The 20,411-nt window shown below is 47.0% G+C and overlaps 1 protein-coding gene across 3 annotated transcripts in view; it reads right to left on the bottom strand.

Moving 5' to 3' along the window:
• Positions 1-20,202, bottom strand: part of lpgat1 (lysophosphatidylglycerol acyltransferase 1) — a 33,005-nt gene extending 12,803 nt beyond the window's left edge. For 2 of the 3 annotated variants that reach the window (XM_029257582.1, XM_018743453.2), the window contains exons 1-7: positions 20,124-20,202; positions 19,185-19,387; positions 17,335-17,592; positions 7,950-8,068; positions 6,493-6,588; positions 5,669-5,942; positions 140-266 (exon numbers count right to left, since the gene is read on the bottom strand). In XM_029257582.1, the coding sequence (XP_029113415.1) occupies positions 140-266; positions 5,669-5,942; positions 6,493-6,588; positions 7,950-8,068; positions 17,335-17,572 (854 nt within the window). In that variant the 5' untranslated portion in view covers positions 17,573-17,592; positions 19,185-19,387; positions 20,124-20,202. The other variant, XM_018743452.2, reaches the window with a different exon arrangement.
• Between the last annotated feature and the right edge of the window lie 209 nt (positions 20,203-20,411).

The raw sequence follows: 20,411 nt of genomic DNA, 5'->3' as shown, positions 1-20,411 counted from the left end.
ACATTTAGACATTAATTCCACTGGGAAATCTTGTCTGACATATTAGACTACCAAAATAGTATAAAGCATCACTCCAGAGTGTGAGCCCATGCACATACTTTAAGAGTAAAGAGTTATACATTTGTTTACAGTGTCCTACCTGTAATGTACATGCGTGACCGTGGGAGGCCTGTAACCGAAGATCCAGGTCTGAATGTCCATGGGCCGCGCTTTGGGATAGGCAATGGTGACATCCACCACCCACTGCAGCCCCTTGGGTTTGGTCACTGCCAACCAGAGAAAGCAAGCAGGCATATGGCCACATGGTCAGTCACCAAGGCTTCTGCACAGCACTTGAAGGACATGCACACTGCACTTGACTCATGCAACTGGAAATCCCCACCCCCCTTTTTCTTAAATAAAAAAGCTGAATAATTAAAATGGGAACAGAATCTGGGAACCCAAACACTGACTTATACTTTTGAGTATTTTGCATAAATAATTAAAGCTGAACAAATTGTATAAATCACAAAAAACCTCCACTTGCACATGCTTTGGATGGTAAAAGGTCCTGAACCTTACCATTATGTTACAGCTGCATTAACTTTATTTAAAAAGGCATTGAAATAAGACCTTTGTCGAAATAAACTCTTGGGGTGAAAGCACTTTTTCAAACTTCCGTTACTGGAGTTAAGACTTGGAAGAAACAGTAATGCTCACATCAATTCTCGCTGTCTGTACTGGCTCAGTTTAAAAAGGGAAGGTAAGAAGACGTTAAGCACACAAAAGGGCATATTTATCATACAACAGGCCATAAAACGGAGGTTGCTCTCGTTTACCCCCCACACAGAAAATGGGAGCATGTTGTCAACAGCAAGGCAGAGGTCCTAATGTGACAGGACACAAGTACATCAGACCGTGATCAATGGGAAGGGAAACCAATAGATCTGCACACCTTCCCAGTGCAGATATCACTTGCAACTCTGTATATTTAGCACCAATCCCTGGCTGGCAAAATTATGTTCCCAGTTAATCACCAGTGGGAATCAAGGGACCTCAATCCAATTTGAACAACGCCGGAATATGAAGCACCTTTCAAAAGTACTTTCACATATACTCAAGTCTTCCATTGAGAAGTATGAGGATAAGCTCAACAGAAACTGTGAAACGGTTCTACTCAACTGACGCGACAAAGCATTTCATTTTTCATCCTTTCATGGTGTCGATTTAATCGCTTAACTTAGCAACGCAACTGGAACCAGCCCAAAACCACATGGCTGCTTTAATTTGTCTCAGCGTAATTAGAAAGGTTCGACATCGGTCGAACGTGCATAACCAGAATTTCTACCGTTCCTTCAGACCAAACATTTAAATAAGAAAATGTACACTTGAGACCTTCAACCACTGGAATACGTTAAAGTAGCAGACCGTAAAATGACGGATGGTTTTTAAAACGGTCCCGGGAACCGTGTACGAAGGAGGAGCACTGGATCATGGGTGAGAATAGCAGCGGCTTCGCCGGGCAGAGCACATGCAGGAGTACAGTAGCCCCAGACTTCCTGTTGCAGGAAACACACATTATTTGCTACTGGATTCAGAAGCATCCATTTTCCTTCCATCCATCCAGGAAGAACTGGCGTCGCGAGCAAATGTCGCCCTGCTGCGGTTTCCCTCGTCGTTATGGCTGCGGCTCCGCTTCCCTCCATTAACATGATGCTTTATGACAGGACATAACGCTAATGGCCCACGTTGACCTTCGTTCATCTGCCTTTTATCTCGTTTATGCCGTCCAGAGCCATGCCGGAACACCGCACCTCCCGACGCGCCCGTCCTTTCATCTGCACCATCCACGAGGTGTCCCCCGAAACGCGAGCGAGCCATGGCTGCAGCCCTTACCGCCCAGCTGCACGAACGGTCTCGACCGCGCTGCCTTCGGCACCACATGCGAGCCACTCCCCACTTACAAGACACGTGACCAAGGGATTGCTGAGATTAGTTATTTTGCCCAACGCCATCCCTCGCGGCTGGTGCCCAAAACATACACGAGGGCAAGCAAAGGCCACCATTCCCATCCTTCTGATGCATTACCTATGTGATATTTACCAAGTTTTACTTATGTAGGTTATGATGCATAAGTTGACTGGGTATGGCTCCACATACTTTGAAATAGTACATGGAGGTTTACATCAATTTACACACACCAAAAACAGCTGAGGAACAGGTTTTTTTTTTTTTTTTTTTTTGGGGGGGGGTCTTAGGTGGTTTAGCAACTACTCTTTTTCCCCCTACACATACCATAATTGACACTTGATTTTGTGTTTCCCCCGTTACATGCGATAAGTAATATTTAATTCAAATGTATTTGTAAAACAATATATTCCCGCAACATCCCTCCGCGGGCCACTCGGTCGTTCGGCGAAGGTATGACGCTGCTTTGCTACGGTTTGGGTTTCGCCGAAGGCCATCGTTCCTTCACATGAGTTCACTTAGGCAAACAGCAGACTTCTGTTACATGTTTACAACCTCAATCTTCTCCCTTTACTGCTGCAGTTTGATAAGACTTTCACTGAACATTTATTAAAAGTAATCAAATGAGTGGGGCATTTCCACAGGACCACATGTGCTGACAAGCACTGGTCAGAAAGGAGGGGGGGGAGAAAAAAAAAAAAAAAAAAAAAAAAAAAAAAGTAAAAATCTAAAAATTGGATTTAGATCTTTGATCCAAAACGGACAAAAAGTACTGGGTAAAGGAAAAAAAAAAAAAAAAATGAATAAAATATGGGGGGAGGACTGCAACTTCAAGGAAAAAGATTAAAAATATTTTATGTACATGCCTGACTGCTTAAAGTTCAAAAAAGTAAAAATTTACCCCCCCATGTTTTCCATGGAAACACAAAACCTTTTAAAATGATTATGAAAACCAACCAGCCTCATGTGACAGTCCGTTCCACTTACAACGCAGTAAAACCTGCACTGAGCGCAACGCTGCACTTTTAACAGTTTACACAAGGGAGATGAGCATTAAACGATGTAGACCTCAGCGCAGCACTACCCAAAACTGATGTCGAACAGATGGCCATGTACCCATCACTTTGAAACGGAGATTAAACACTGGAATAGGCAACGTTAAAAAAAAACAGAGTCCCTCCGTATCTGCTTTACGGAGCTAAATGTGATGGAGGCCTCGATGTATTGGAAGATGCATATGAATTTGGGGTTGGGGGGGGGTGAGGTTAGGTTCTCAGGTTCGACTCCTGTTTCAGCTCATTCTCACTTGGGGAAACCATAGCAGCTGCGTTTCAGGCTGGGATCCTCAAGCAGTCGTCATGAACTTGAGTTCAGTCATCAATTTCCATTATCAAAAACCGCATGTCTGTTGCAGGGTCACGGTGGTCCAGAGCCTATCCTTGAATCCTACACGCGAACCCACAACCCAAGAGCTGTGAAGCACCACCTTTACTTTCAGTGCCACCCACATGGATCAGCATCTCCATCATACCACTGAAGTCATACTGCTTTGTCTTAAATGTCCTTCAATTCATGACATGTCAGGTAACTAATTAACACCATCAGTCACATTTGTGCTAAAGCGGTTAAGGGAATTCCAATCATGTGCAGCAGAACTGCAGTTACAGGGATCAAGTCGGCCTGAAATTTCCATAGCAAATTGTGATGAACAGATGAATAAAGGATATGGTTTTTACACTGGTCAGAAACAAGAATGATGGGTGCAGTGAAACCGTACAAAAATGGCATCTGTTTTAACACACCATGAAAAGAGTTGGGAAATCATTTTAAAATATTTTATGCTAAAACTTGAAGCAGACATTTAATATACTATTAGCTCTGTAGAAATATTCAGTCACACCATTTCAGGTTTATGTTCTACATATACTTTTAAAAAAATATTAAACCACGTGTAGCACGCGCTGTGCTGCAGTTCATGAGATCGAGTACTCAACATATTTTACGAGGGGGAGAAAAAAAAAAAAGTTACATTAACAAAAAAAGGAACGAACTGGAGCTGCAGGAATATTTACCGGGGGACAAAACTGCACGTGGACAGCTGAGCTGCCCATGTCCATCTAAAGAGCAATTACAGGTGTGGTCTCACTTCCGCTTTTACCACATTGTTCATTAGAGCGTTTCAGACCGATTCAACCCGTGCACGTTCATTTCATGGAACGCACAAGGCTTCAAGGTCCACACAGAACCGTGAGCTGTTAACAGGACATTCGCCTGGCTGGTTACATGTTGTAGACTAGCTGCGTTACGTACCGTGTAGTTCACAGCTTTCCACTGAAGTGTCGCGCCCTCAGACCTCGTACAACGCTCCATAAACGGCGCCCCGCAATAAAATGCTTTAAACGCAATACTGGTTACATTGAAACGTGTAATGAATGATATGTTGCACGTAGGGCAAAAATGCACAAACATATTAGGTTGTTAATGAGGGGAAAGGTATGTATAGTGCATTTAGAGCCCGGTGCAATACTGCACATTAGTCCATATGGTGCAACGTGAACTGTACTTTCGAATCACGCATCTGCATCCAAGTCTATTTCTGCTGATATAATGCACACACTGTATTTTCTATCAGATGTATATCGCTTGGGGGGAAAAAAAGTGTCTGCTAAATGAATAAAATGTAAAACTGCCACCAGCAAGTGACGGCAACTACCTGAGAACTTTGCAAACAAGGCAATGTAACAAGACACCAATTACAATAAATTGAGAGCTTGAGAAGGTCAATAGTCTGACAGAAGACATTTTAATACTAGTTACTGTTGGGGACACACATGCACACACACAGAAACTGCTTGTCCCAAGCGGGGTCGTGAGGAGCCGGAACATAACCCAGCAACACTGGGCGCAAGGCTGGAGGGGGAGGAGACGCAGCCAGGACAGGACACCAGTCCATCACAAGGCACCCCAAGAGGGACTTGAGCCCCAGACCTACCAGAGAGCAGGCACAGGCCAAATCTGCTGCACCGGGGGGGGGGGGGGGGGGATATTTTACACACACACACACACACACACACACAGTCATGCGCAACTTAACCGACCGCATATATGACTGTGGTCCAAAAAGATAATGGAATGAAAACAGGCTAGCAACGTCGTAGCACCATGTGTTACGCGTTTGTGGTGCTGTCAACAAACTTACTGTGCTGCCAGTCATATAAAAGTATTGCATACAATTATGTACAGTACATGATACTTTGATAACACATATGTTATTGGTTTAGGCATTAACTGTAGTGTACTTTCTACTTATTAAAAAGTAAACTAAAACAGCATGCTGTGAGACATAAGAATGTAGCATTTTTTCTAGCTGTAATAACATTCGACTGACAAAAGGAGTCATGTCCCTGCTTTAGAAGCCCATTAGTACAGCACGTAATGCACAAAGCCAGGCTTGCACGAGTTATTTCACTTAATTCCTAGAAGCAGCCGTTACCCCAACAGAGTGGTTGTTAGGGACGTTACGCATTTCTGCTTTAACCGTGTCTCCATATAGCTGCCTTCACACCTACTGACCACAAAGAGGAGAGGGAACTGGATTGTGTGGTTGACTGAAGACACTGTTGAGCCTGTCAAAAGGTGAAGGGGGTGGACCAAAAATCTCTCTCTCTCTCACACACACACACACACACACACACACACACACACACACACACACACCTACCTATTGTGCTGGCATCCCCCATTCCAAGGCTGCCGTTCTCCTGCTGCGGGCCCAGGGTCTTCAGGATGACCTGTGTCGCCCCCAGGCGGGGCAGGGTCACATGTGTCAGGTGTGGCAAGCCATTTTTCTTGGCAAACAACTGGCTGGTTTCCCGCCGCTTGCGTAAGAAGCCCCCCTCGGGGAACAAGACAATCCACTTCCTGTCACGATTATAGTAGAACTTGTCCAGGTGGTCTTTCAGGTAAACCAGCTGCTTGTCCCGGTGTGCTTTACCCTGTTCAGGAGGGGGGGCGGGGGGAAGAGAGGGAGGGGAAAAAAAAAAAAAAACCCTGATTACTGATGATGCTCAAGCACCTGGTGCTGAAACTGCAGAAACAGACTATCCCATACAGCAAAAGGAGTTGTGGTGGGAGCCACTTCCATGCAGATTTTTTATTCCAGAGTTCAGTAATGCCTGGCAACTGTAAGGGGCACTGGAGGGTAGGCACACTAGGATGTTGGCAGGGCCAACATTAGAGGCATACTGAGCCTGTGGGGATAGGTGGGGGCTCTGTGAGGAAAAGCAGAGGATCAGAGGGCATGAAGGGGACAGCTGGCGCAGATCCTCAGCAGGGTGGTGGAGGGGACAGCTGGAAAGGGCACCAGTGCACTGGGCACTACATCAAGCCCACACTCCTGGCCCATAACCTGTACAGCCAGAGTGGTGTGAGAAATACCTGTACTTCTGCCCTCAAAAAGCAACCCTTCCCCTTCCACCATCCAGCCATTTGAAGCGCGTCTTGAGCTGTGAGCGGAGCAGTTTAAGGCAGCGTTGAGGCACTTACCTGTCTGATGAAGAAATCCCCGTGGATTAGCGACACCAGGCCAAAGTTTGTGTATTTGAACACGTGATCCATCAACCACATCATCTTTCGGACCACCTAAAAGGAATAAAGTAAGAACCAAGGTCAGAGTAGAATAGTGAATGCATGTTTTTGTGAATTACACCCTGTGAAACAGCCCAGAATAAGGCAAAGGAAAAGACTAAGAGCCCAACAGAACAGCAGCAATTAACAGTAAACTAGAATGAGCCATCAATTCTTACATTAGCTGTCTGCCTCCACCCTTGACCTACATAAATAAATAAATTGGAGGCAGGCAGTCCGGAGGTCACCTGTCACAGTCCTTTGACCTCTAGCTTGAGCCTAAACACTCGAGGGCCAATGAGCTCTACATCCAACTGTTAGAGCACATCACATCACGACAATAAACGGCTCCCGGGCAGAAGCCCTCGGGCCTGTACAAGACGCACGTTCTCCGAAATGACAAGCTGTCACGCAGGGCGCTCTCCCGGTGGGTGCGCGGCGCTGTCATTCCCCGTCAGCAGCTCTTGGCTCAACTGTGCGACTTGCAGCCAGAGCGAAATCTAATGTCACCGGAAGGATTAACGGCACAATTACAGCCGCCGCGTTTCGTCTTTGCCGCAACATACAGATGAGAAGCGCTGCAGAACGTTTGCCAACGGTGGGCCAACCGTGCGCACTACTGCGAGTGGCACTAAAACCCAGACAGTGACGGATGAGCGTACGAGCAGCACGTGCCGTCGTCTGCTTTTTTCGAGCTCCGTAAGGATCCAGCCTTCGATACGTCGTACTACCTCCATCAGGGTTTCTTGCCAGGATTTAATTGTATTAAGGGGACCTATTGATTACTGTTTGAAATAAGGCCAGAGATTGGAACTTGATACCATTAGGACAGCATATAAAGTTTCACAATTGTATTATGCATCAACGGTGCACTCTACTGTAAAATCTGGAGCCGGCGATCAGATACCCAGCAACCACCTTCTAACCCATGGCTGGTATTCCTATAATGTTGCCGAGGAAAAATGACAGCGCTTACGAGCAAACCTAAAAATAACACAAAACGCACATGCAAGCAGAAGCTTTGAACGGGAAAACTGTTTAAATTTTTTTTAAATAAGGAAAAAAGGTTTTTTTGGGCCAATTTAGTTTCAGGTATTTACGAAAATTAGATTCTAAACTGAAGAGTGTACGAGACAGCTTTAGCACTCAAATTAGTAATTAAGTTTATTTAATATAACCCCCTCCTCCACCCTTTTCAAAAGATACGGCCTGTTTTCCCACTCAAGCTTCTGTCACACAGTAAGTGTGTAAAACCATACAACAATGTCTTGCGCTCCTCAGTTACCCCTTGCAGGTAAAACCTGGCAGTTGACAATGCCAGCCGCAGTGATGCGGATGCCACCAAACGTGGCACGCGTTCACGGGCGAACACGTACCGTTCCTTTGTCCTGCAGGCACATCATTAGGGTGCAGACGTCGCCCGTGGCTTGGTGGTTGACAATGACAACGGCTTCCTCCTCAGAGATGGCCTTCACGTCATCGCCCCACTCCATCACTGGGGAGAGGGAACAGCAGTCAACGAGGACATACTCGTGTATGACAAAGCGCATGGCAACCAAAGGATCAGTGTCCAGTATGGACTTGTCTGTGCAGCGGTTACACCATTCTGGTTCCTCAACTCTTGGGTTAACCTAAACAAGTTTCTACAAGCTCATCATCGGTTAATTCCTCCACAAACACTGAACTTTTTGGTTCGATCACAACCGACACAATGCTAACGTCTTCATATCTTTAGCTTACGCCTTCCTTCAAAGTAACATTCATTACGATGCAACATATAGTCAAAATCAACTTTGTCATTCTGCATATGCAAGGCATGTGTACAGGAGAACGAAATTCCATTTCTCTTGGACCTCCGTGCCACATATGACACACACACACACACACACACACACACACACACACACACACACACACAGCATTGTGTGTGTATGTATGCATGTATGTATGTATGTGTCACACACAAATATATTAAAAACCAGACACTAGCCATAGGAGCAGTAATAAATATAACACACTCAAAACAGTATTAATGTTATGTTATATACACCATGCTTTGCTACTTGTGATGATTTACCCATTAATAGTTAGGTGATTACCAGCACAATTCAGGGTAAATACTTTTATCAACTGCACTATAGCCTGCTTTGATTTGAACTTTTGTCCATCAAGACCAAGGTGACAACTCCAACATTACATAAAGTACCAAAAGAAATAGGGACGTTAATTGTACACACATTTTGCAGCGTCAATGTCCATGTTAATGCCTGGAAAAAAAAAAAAAAAAAAAAAAAAGGGCCTCTGATTTAATACATTTTAAAAAAAAAAGTTTATTTTATTAGGCTACAAATTGAGACTTTAACATACATGGACTTACTGCCACCCACCTGCTGAGAGATGACAGAGTGGTACGTTAGCCTGCCGACAGCACCGTGCCAATACGTCAATATCATGATGGCATATGTGCCTTGGAGTTGCACAGCTTGACGTGAAACAGATGAGCCTGTAGTGCATCTCATAACATCCTCAACCTTAGGTCTGAGAGAGAGGAGCGCAAAGCCCCAGGCTTTTCGCTGACCACTGAAGGAATGCATGGCACCAAAAGAGGAAACACAGGTTCCATTCATTAGGTGCTAAAATTCATTTAAAGTTCTTCAATCAGAAGCTTGCGTACCGTTAAACAACTTTTTAGAACTCAGAGCAGCAAAACACTAACAAGCCTTGCGGAGAAGATCAACCACACTACCTTAGAAGTAGTTTGTCTCCCACAAACCCATTTGGCGAAGAAAGGTCTCACCAGAGCGTTGGCTGAGGAAAGCACATGATCCGAGAACGTTACCTTTCATACTAACCGTTATTTGTGTTGTGTGTGCTCTACCTACTCCACCATGCAGTAGCACTGGCTTAGAGGAACACACACACACACACACACACACACAAGCTGGGATATAGGAATAAGACTTTTGGGAAAAGTGTGACACTTCCAAGAACAAAAAAGGCAGCAACTTAATGTCAAAGGTTTTAAAAAAAGGGAAACTATGTGTGACAATATATCGGATGAGGACACCAATACACATCCAACTATAAGCTTTGTCATCACAATCCCAGGCAGCATTTTCTTTATCTTCATCACTCTTGACAGAGTCATGTGTCACTTCCTTAAAGCACCAAATGCTACTGGAGGGGGAATGATAGGTCTACATCCACATGTCCTCAGCTTAAATTTAGAAAGACCGATCCCCATGATGGGATATAGTCAAAGGATCAAGAGCCTTGAAACCTGAAGTTTAGGCTCAACAAAAGGGGGGGAATAGAAGCGAAGCATCAGTTTCATCAAACACCAGAGCATCTTCATGCAGTGCACAGATGCCTTTCACTAGTGGATTGTGTCAAAGATAAACGGATTGGCCTAACATTGGACCAAATTCACCAGTTCACTGACTAAGGCAACAGACAAAAGGATGAGCAATGGATAAATAACAGGTTATAAATAACTTGCCCATCATTTCATGGTGACACAATACTTGTTTCCTACAATCGTGGCCAAAGGTTGGTTGACTATGCAAGACTGTTCAACATGTCAAGACTTAAGTTTTGTTGCTGATCCCTACTTTGCTAAAATTTGGCGGAAGAGAGCCGAGAGGAAATGCTTACATATCCAAACTAATTACGAATTATCAATGTGATTTATGATGCTGAGATTTTACAAACATCATTTAGAAAACTGCCCTTAAAGAGCATCACACCTATTTTGTAAAATATGGCTGAAAACTTCAGGATAATTTCAAAAGGTGCGTTACGGTGACCCTAAAGGTAAAGCTACGAAGCTGCTCAGCGATCCATGCGGACAGAATATGGCTCTTATTTCACTCATTTTCATATTCAAATTTCACATTAGCCTATCAATGTTTTTCATTTATGAAAATATTTTTAGATGTTTCTGCAGAAAATGGCAACATGTAATCAGACCATGACTTCCCAAACAAGCTCCGAGTGGCCTTTAAAAATTTTCATTCGGACAAATTCCGCCCACAGCGAACAGCCATAGTGTCCTTGAGTTGCCGCCGCGTCTTAATGTGGCCTTTAATGAGGTTCTCAGTACCAGGAAGTGGTTTATTGCTTTAAGAGCTCATCTCCCCGAACATTTAAAATGAAGCTTCTGAAAGAGAAACTATGACTGGCCTGACATTGGATTAGTTCAGCGTTATTAGACAGCTCCTGGAAGAGTGTGTAAGCTCTTCTTCCAGTGGTGTGCCTTACCCATTTCCAAATGTTACATCAGTACAGGCCACGTAACTGAATCATAGGAAGCAACCCCTCCTTAACTGAAGGCAACAGCTTCCTCATCTCCCCGGATGGCAGGATTATGCACAAAACCCACCGAGCACCGAACAAAGAGCTTCACCGGATCGCCAATCAGAGGACGCAGCCCAGCAGGCGACGTGAACGGCAAATTCAAACAAACATTCAGGTTTGTGTGTTCAGTGCCTTAGGAAAGCCAAGTTCAACAATCCATGGGGACTCGGTGCAAAACACAGAAGAGAGACCACCCCCCGTGCCGTCCCCCCCAGCTTTTAAGAACACTTTGAGGAACATACCTTACAGCTCTTTAGCAGTTAAGAAAGCGGAGCAATAAAAAAGCTGGGCGAGGACTGATCCGACTGCTCGGATGTGGGCGAAAGGGAGAGACGGCGCATTTCGGGTGGAGTTAATTAGTAAACTCGGTGGATGACGGTGTGATTCATACAGGAAGAGCAAGGCCATACTGGACTCCAGTGCTGTGCTGCTTGAAACAGTGACTCAGTCACAGGAGAAGCCATGAAACCTTCATGACACACCTATGGACTAATCCCAGGACTGCCGAGCAGCAGCTGGAGGGCAGCTCGCGTAGCCGTACGCTCAAAACGTGAACAGGATGGTGCACACACCACGGTGGATGCCACTTATCTAGCAGTGAAGTAAAGGGTCGGGTACGCCCGATGGGAGCGCCTCATTTTTTCAGAGACTTGAGGAGCAGTAAAACCATGCCCGGGGGGGGGGGTAAATCAGCATCATTCCCTGACAAAACAGCACCTCCTCCCTAACATTCCAGAGAGTTCAACCCCAGCAGCTTCAAGCCAAAGTGTGTCAGAGGAGCACAGGTATCAAGTTTCAAAGCTATCAAGCAGTATGTGCTCCAGGAATGAGGTTCCTGCTGAGGGCCCCAGTTGCTACCTGCCTTCACATTTCTTGCTGAACCATCCCACACAAACCTGGACCAGTAAAGTGGTGTCACAGAATCTATTTCACTGACTTTAGATACCTTACACCTGTAGTGTATTTCTTTAAATTCACCCAGGATCTCTCCAGCTCATGTGTGGTGTAAATGTTCATGCACCGTAACTTTGATCATCCCCAGATAACCCTTTACATAGCCACTACTCCTGTATTGTATGTAAATGTTTGTGTACCTTAAAATTTGTAGGAAGGTTATCAGGATTCATCTACTCTGCGCTTGATGCACCTACTCGAGCGATGAACATCGGTGCATCAAGTGCAAAGTAAACTAGGTTTACTTAAATGCACGTCTGCAACTGTCTTTCTCCTAATGTAATGCACTAATTGTATTTTCGCTGAGATGTACGTCGCTGGAGAAAGGCATCTGCTAAATGAATAAATGTAAATGCGTTCAGGAATGTTAGGCTCCCTTCAAATTTCAACTAAAAAATTTCAGATCAAAAAACTATCAAGCTTTCTCAGTACAGGAAAGGGAGGAAAAAAAAAAATATACAGCACACATGAAAGATCAGTCAACTGATTGTATCAAAACCCCAGGGGTATCGCAAAAGCAACTGGTTGCTAGTCTGAATGGAGGCACCGATGCATGCATCATACCCTTAAACACTAAAGAAATTTCCTTTTTTGCAAACTTTTGCATGTGAAATTTCAAATCTACATACCCAAACCAACACATAAATGTCAAAAAGAATAAAGCAGCAATTAACATCATCATAATCCGTTGTTTGTGGAAGGGAGAGGAGTCAAAATGACATTGGTCACTAACAAGAACGACCATTTAAAGGAAATTGTAATAAGGGTCTGAACAGCATACAAAACGAATATCCTTGATGCGGCTGAATTGCAGTCTACCATTAGGTGCGTAATCTCAGGTATAATCATTTAATCTTCCCGATGAATCACAGGGTGTTGAGGGATGGCTCACTGCAGTCGGTGTCAGCAGCTAGACTCAATCGTCTTACCTAACATTCCAGACGGACACGCTATGCCTGAAAGAGTGACATCGCCGTGCAACCGGCCACATCAACACAACCCCTTAATCTGCTTTGCAGTCCCCGAGAGGAACACCAGGTATGGCTGTACGCTGGGGTCAGATGCGCCACACTTTTATTCCCATTAGTCGGCACAGTTTTTCCCAACGTAACATGCAACTGTTCTTTAGCTGACACCTATGGCCTGGATGACTCAACACTAAACATACTACACTAGACACCCCGCAACTACATCTTTTGATTATGGGAGGAAACCAGAGTACCTGCAGAAAACCTACATGAGCACAGGGAGAAGATGTGAACTCCTCATGGAGCAAGCTGGACTCAAACCCACAGCTGAACTTTGTTACTCAACCTTGACAGGGATTCTCAAATCTGTTCGCATCTCCTTAAACCAACAGTATTTCTACACAACTTGTCATCCCCCACCCATCATACAAAGCCGAATGAGTGATAACCGACAAATAAGTTTACTTAATGGAGAAAACATTTCTGCCCCTGACTGCTTAGTCAATTAAGGATTGATAAACAGATTTGATAGTGTTGGGGTTTTAGTCTCAAAGGAACGTTAGCACAAGAGGACACACACACACACACACACACACACAATGGCTGAATAAAATAATTTGGTTAAAAAAAAGTGAACTAATGCATTCGGTTTAATGTTAATCATGCGATGCATTCAATCGAAATCCAAATGAAGGCGGAGTAATTAAGAGCTCAGCCGGAGAGAAAAGCAACGCAACCCGCAGCACAAAAGGACTACAGTTGCCCACTCCCGGTCTACACACTGCATTAAAATCGGCCTCATGGCATTTAGCAGTTCAGAAATTGCCCACATCCACAGAAATCCCTGCCAGCAGCCACGTCCCGACTGAGGAAATGAGACAAAAGTAAATGTTACGCAGTCCTGGACCACTGCCCCGTCAGCCTATAGAGCTCTTCCATAACACCACGAGCCCACACCTGTGCCAGGCTGCGAACTGCCAACACCGGAGGGCAGGAAGATACTGTACAGTAGCGGTCAGCTCCTGTCGGGAGGTAGGGGACAGACAGAATGCATTGTGTGGAGAAGGAGGTGGGGGAAGGGTAAAGGCCCACAGGATTCCAGGACCATGAGGGCTGTGTGCAATATTAAAGTGTGGGAAGAAGGCCCTCCATCACCTTCAGCATCATATCCTACTCCCATTTTTTTTTTTTTTTTTTAAAAAAGAAATCCCAGCAGCAGCAACCAAAGTATGTCACAAGAGTGCACATATCACCTGATCTCAAAGCAATCAAGTTACATGGGCTGCAGGATGATGTTCCTGCTGAGGAGCCTGGTTGCTACTCACATTCGCATTTCTCGCCAACACATCCCAGATTAACCTGGAACAGTAAACTCTTGTTGCACAGAGTTTCACGTACACGTCTTCAGTTCTGGATCGTATCGAAACCTCGGAGGGGCACCGCGCCAACTGGCAGTCTCTTCCATGGACTGTGCCTGCTGATGAAACCACGTGTTACAGAAGCACGTTGTGGAGGACAGGACCCAACAGGCACTCGTATTGCCACGGTCACCTCGTTACGGCAGAGCACGACATGGGGCCGAACCATCAGACACTCCTGGCCTTCTGCTCCACGACTCAGGAAATTACTCCGAAGGGAAAGGGAGAGGTAACGCGCAGCTGTCAGATCAGTTACTGAGCAGTGATTCATCCTCATACTGCAACTCCTTCTAAGGGAAAGATCTCAGTTTACGATTGACCCATACTTGGGGGAGGGGGGCATGTTTTAAGCGGTAGAAATGTTATGCATTCCAAAAATAAACTATGCCAACTTCCTATTTGTCCTTTGTTAAAAGCCATGCGTAAGAAACCTGTTACTTCAGAGTAAAAGGACAGCCCAACACAGCGATGCTTGTTGGAAGTAGGGCTACATGCCACCCCATATCTTCAAACATAAAAACCTCATACATTAGACATACATCTGCAGTTGTAATTTACATGTTGTACTGTGTTTGTAGAATCCAAGTTTCCTGCGTCAGCCACAACATCAACTAGGACTCAAAAGAATGAGCTTGGGCCCAGCTGAAATGCGGCACTGCTGCTACTTCGGCAACCGTGACACCTCTGAAATGCCCACCGCACGTCAACTGCATTCACTTCCGGGATAACGAAACTAAGCGAAAACACCAAGACTCAATTTAACATGAGCAAGCAACGCAGCATCAGTGTCCCGATGGTACAGCACGAGCAGGGTGAGGAAACTGGGTCCTCCCGCTGACAAGGGCTCTTGGCAGAGCAGAGAAAGCAGGGGACAGAGGCATCCATCCGTCAGCACCGGTTCAGTTAACTCGGAGCTACAGGGGACCGCCCATCCGAAGCCCAATGCAGCAACAGCTTGCATGCATCCAGGGAACACTGCTTTCAGGTCACTCTCTGGAAGCAGAGGCCTCCCATATCTGCCCACCCTATGCTCTCCTTTCAGTGCCGAACCAACAACCCTCCACGTCGCCAGTTGCTCCCATTTCTCTGCTGCCGGGGAGGTTCGCGTAAAGTTTCCTGAACGCTTCTCCCCCTGGAGCCTGAGTGTTTATCAGGAGTGATCCTCCCTGATAAGAGGAATGCTGATTCATTCCAGCCTACAGTCCCTCACCCAGCAAGTCATGGGGTTCCGACTAAAGTGCAACTTTCACAAAGACCTCCGTTGACTCCAGGCAACATCTAATTGAATGTGCAGTTCCAGACTTTGATGTACAAACAGGCCTGACAATTCAGCAGTGATTTAAAGTACCAAGAAACGTGATGGGGAAGGTCACCTTAACCCAAAAACAAAAAGACGCAGGAATCCAGACTGCTCCCCCACTTTGGTGCTACTCGGATCCCTTGGCAATGACATGGGATGACAGTCAGTCATGTTGCTGAATGATTTTGGGCAAGTTAACCTTTTAAAACCAGAAAAGGAAATACCCCAAGCCATTGGGAGGGCTTGCAGTAACCAGTTGAGGTTTCCTAGCCAAACTCCAACTGCAATCCAATTCAATGTGGAAGGGAACTAAACCAACTATTCTTTACCCAGTCTACCCTTTTTCAGGTCATCACCTATCCCTTAATTCAGAACCAAAGGGCAAAACAGAACATACCTGTACCAGTAAACTGCAGGGTAATACCTCATGTCTTAACCTGGCTAGTAAACTGGGTACTTGTGTCACTTGTGTATTTTATAGTATTTGGTAAGAGTCAGGTTCTTCCACTACTAAACAAAAACAGCCAAAATAGAGTCTCCTGGAGAAACAAGTTAACTGCAAATTAGTCAGTCAATGAAAATCTTATTTAGCAACTTGGGGGAAGGGGCTGAGCATCCTTGCAAATATTGTACCTAAAAAGGTAAGTGTGGGGCTGCTTTAAAATATTCATCAGCTGGTGTGTGTGAGTGAGAGAGAGAGAGAAATGCTTTCAAAGATCTGAAGCATCACTTTCAATTCAGTGCAGTGCTCTAGAAAGATCAGGGCACCTTCCCCACATTCCAGTCTGTAAAATTACGCCGCCTGCCTCTCGCACCAACCCCCTTCAATAAGGAGGCAGCCCAAGATTCCTTAATCAACTGGACATAAGAAAGGTTACAGTTAACTAGATGTGGTCACAAGTCAAGCAGGACCTACACCCCTTTGTTCATAATTCCACAGTGGTAGCCAGCACCATTCATTCTGCTTTACAGTTATACAGTATATATGTATATGCAGAGCAGCACAGGGCTGCCATGTGCACCGCTGGTGCCATACAGCTCCTGAGTTGTGGGTTCAAACATGTGTTGAAATGCAGCTCTATTTGTACGGACTTCACATGTTTATGTGCGCTTCCTCCGGGTACTCTGGTTTCCTCCCATAGTACAAAAAGCATACACCTTTTAGGTGAACCGGTGATTAAATTACCCAATTTTACACGAGTGACTGCAGGGAGTTTAGTGTGGTGAATAAATATGATTGCCCCTGAGACGGACTGGCATTCCATGCAAGGTGCACCCTGTCTCACGCTCCATGTCTCCAGACAACTGCAGCCCTATATTGAACAAACAGTTAAAGGATAGATGGGACACATTCGTGCTGTACGTCACTGTACGACCCACTGCCCAAACAGACACATTTCGGCCAGATTAGGATGACGTGGTTCAGACGGAGCTGCTTACATTGTATCACAGTTGTCCTGCAGGGAAAGTAAGTAACTGGCCAAGTCCGCCATGACAGATGGCAACAGCACATCACATAACATAATACTAAACCAAGGAAGCATCTGAACACTAATGAGGTGTGCCAGACAAGTTCTGGACACTAGCGCCACACCAAGATTTGGCATTGATTAAAAAAAGAAAAACACACATTTTCATTCATGTATCAATTAAGTCTCTGCATATAAATATCACACCCACATCTTCACATCAGTCTTCCATACCGCAACACAAAGCAAAAGAGAGGTGATACTAATAAGGCAGTCACCCTTACAAAGGACTTTACCTGTGTAACCTGCAACCCAGCCCCAGGATGCCACCATCGCCAACATCCACTTGAACATCACTCCTTCGATGTACCAGAAAGTGCGACTGTCCATGACACGCAGCGGCTGTAGTAGCAGCAGGTACAAGCAGTAGGAGGGTATGGCGACACAGTTGTTGATGAACATGAACGTGAAACGCATCAAGGCCTTCAGCAGGATCCAGCCCAGTTTCCGGGCCTCTTCCAAACGCAGTGCCATCCTCTCTAGCGGGGCTCTCCCTGCACGTGGAGAAAAGAGGTAAAGAAATTATTCATTCATTCATTGTTGAAAACCACTTGCCTGAACACAGGACCCCAGTGGCCCACAGCCTATCCTGGAACCACAGGGCAAGAAGCACCAGACAGCCTAGGCAGGGTCCCAGCCTACTGCAGCCCATTACTACTTAAATCATTGTGGATACAGCATAGTGCACGGTGGGCAGCGCTGGCTCCTCAGAGCTCCTCGGCTCTGGATTCAGACCCGAGTTCGAATCAGGCTCCGCATGGAGTTTCCAAGTTCACAGAGATTCAACCTTCGGTGTTCTAGTTCCCGCAGTCTAGAGACACGTTTCAGCAGGACTGGCGGCCCTTAGCTAGAAACGCTAGAGAAGATCGGTGGTGTTCGTAGCTCGGGTCGTTGATCCGGATGTCCAGGTGTTCGGCGAGGTCGGCTTTTGGATCGCAAACGTTTCATCGCCAGTCGAGGCTCTGGTGAAACGTCCGCAATCCAAAAGCCAACCTCGAACACCTGGACCGGTGGTCTGTACTTTTACGTTAATAGACGCGTGTCGGTGACTGCAGTGCAGTGAAGCAGCATCCTGTCCAGGGTACATTCCACCTAGTACTGTCTCCCAGGACTGACCGCAACCCAGAACTGGATAAGCAGCCTCTGTAGATGGATGGATAAGGTGTTGCTCAGTTGACTGGTTGCAGACTTCCAGGATTACACCCATTTACACAAAGGGGTAGGGGGTGCAACGGCGCAGTGGGTTGGTCCTGGTCTTCGGCAGGTCTGGGGTTCAAGTCCTGCCTGGGGTGCCTTGTGACCGACTGGCATCCCGCCCTGGGTGCGTCCCCTCCCCCTCCGGCCTTATGCCCGCGTTAGGCTCCGGTACGCCGCGACCCCAGTTGAGACAAGCGATTTCAGTGTGTGTGTGTGTGGTATTCTTACTGGAGTCATCTGGGGTCAGTAACTTGCTCAAGGGCACTGCAGCAGTATCAATGACTGGTGGCTGAACCAACAACCTCTCCGAGACAAACAGGTCAGCGCCTGCTTGACAGAAGGCTGAAGCGGATGTGTCTAGAGCCCCACGGAGAGACACTGCGTTCAAAGTTCTGGCGCACAGCACATCATCATCAGCGCTGTCGCCGCTCTCCGACCTCTCGTCACGTCGTCAGAGCGTTATTATTGCCGCCGCCGCCACGTTATGGAGCGCGAGGATGATGATGATGATGATGATCATCATCATCATCATCATCATCATGTCCTTCACGAGCGGGCGCCTCGTGTCAGCAGCAAAGCAGAGGAGCTTCCACCGCATAGCCGCTCCGACTCCACGCCCGGTTCCCAACACGATCTGCTGTGTCAATAGCGCAACATACATTTATTTTACGGGGCCAATTCAATAATATAGCTAAGCCGGCAAGAAGAGCTTCTCGGATGGCGGGGCTGGAGCAGCGCAGCAGCGATTATACGCGGACGGAGAAACGTTACCCGACAGAACCGCTAGTTGCGCGTCGGCTATATAGTATACAAGATTATTTTTCAAAAATAAAACAAGCAACTCTGAGGGTTTCGGGCTCACATCCTCCTGCCGCCTTGCACCACCCACCTGAATATGGAGCCTTGGCTTGGCGCCGCGTTCCCGTCGATGGAGCCGCCGAGGCCGCCGCCGCGTTCACAGCGCGTCCCCGCCGAGCCGAGTGTGCGCCGTCCGCGGCGCTGAGGTCATGGGGACGCGGGGGGAGCCCGGCCTCCTGGAGCACCGAGGAGGAGCAGCAGCAGGAGGAGGAGAGCCAGGGGGTGGAAGCACGGCTGTAAACCAGGAAATGGTGTGAGAAGACGGACAGGCGCTTCGCCCCTCACAGAACAGCGACGGCGAGATGTGCTGCGGGAGGGACTCGCGCCGCGGCGGCCGCAGCAATGAATATAACCCTACGGTCGCTCCCCTTCGGCGGCTCTGGGTCTGGCCTGGTTGGTAGCGGCGCCGCCGCCGTCGCCGGCGGCCGAGCCGTTTATTTACCGGCTGCCACTCAACCGCACTTCTTAGGCGGACGTCGTGTCGACTGCTTGGCAGCGAAGCCGGTCCGCAGACCGCCAGTGCGACACTGACCAAGAGCAGAGAAAGCGGCGCCAGAGGGCTTCCGTCCGAGGGCGGCCGCACTTGCGATTTAAGGCTCGGCTGGATGCTCAGCGCGCCCCCCGGGTTTAATCCGCCAAGTGGTACAGAGAGACACGGCGCCGGCGTGTGAGAGCTACAGGAGCGAGCGCAGAGTGGACGTAGCGGCGTTTAAACCGCGCGTTAAAATGAGCCGTCAGCCCGCGTCCGAAGTACCCCGCCGGGTCGCGCAGCCACCATCATCGTAGCAGACCGAGCGGCAGCCCGAAGGGAGTCAATGAATGTCAGTCACATGTAGTCAGTCCCTGCGAGCCCCGCCGCCCGTCTTAGGCCGCCGAGCGTCCCGTAACGGTCACCGTCCATCTACAGTCCGCCATCCGCTCAAATCATGTGCTGCGAAGCAGTCGAATCCCAGCCGGCGGCGGCACCTACATTTCAGCCGCGAAAACAGGAGGATCCTCACTTCAAAGTTGTCCGAGTCCTTCTCGTTTGCGTTCACCCTTATTAATCCAAATGGTTTTTTTTTTTTTTTTTTTTTTTCTTTCCTCTTCTTCTCTCTCTCGCTCTCTCTCTGCTGTTGCCCTTTTATCGTTTACTATTACTGCTCACGATACCCTAGCACTTCGGCTCCTCTTATTTACAAGGCTAATTTACACAGTCGTTTCCATTATCTGCTCTCGTGCAGCTGCCCCGGAGAGAATCTTCGCGTGACGTCACCAG

Source organism: Scleropages formosus, chromosome 1, assembly GCF_900964775.1.
Source record: "Scleropages formosus chromosome 1, fSclFor1.1, whole genome shotgun sequence".
Classification (NCBI taxonomy): Eukaryota; Metazoa; Chordata; class Actinopteri; order Osteoglossiformes; family Osteoglossidae; genus Scleropages; species Scleropages formosus.
This window is presented reverse-complemented; position numbering and strand designations above follow the sequence as displayed.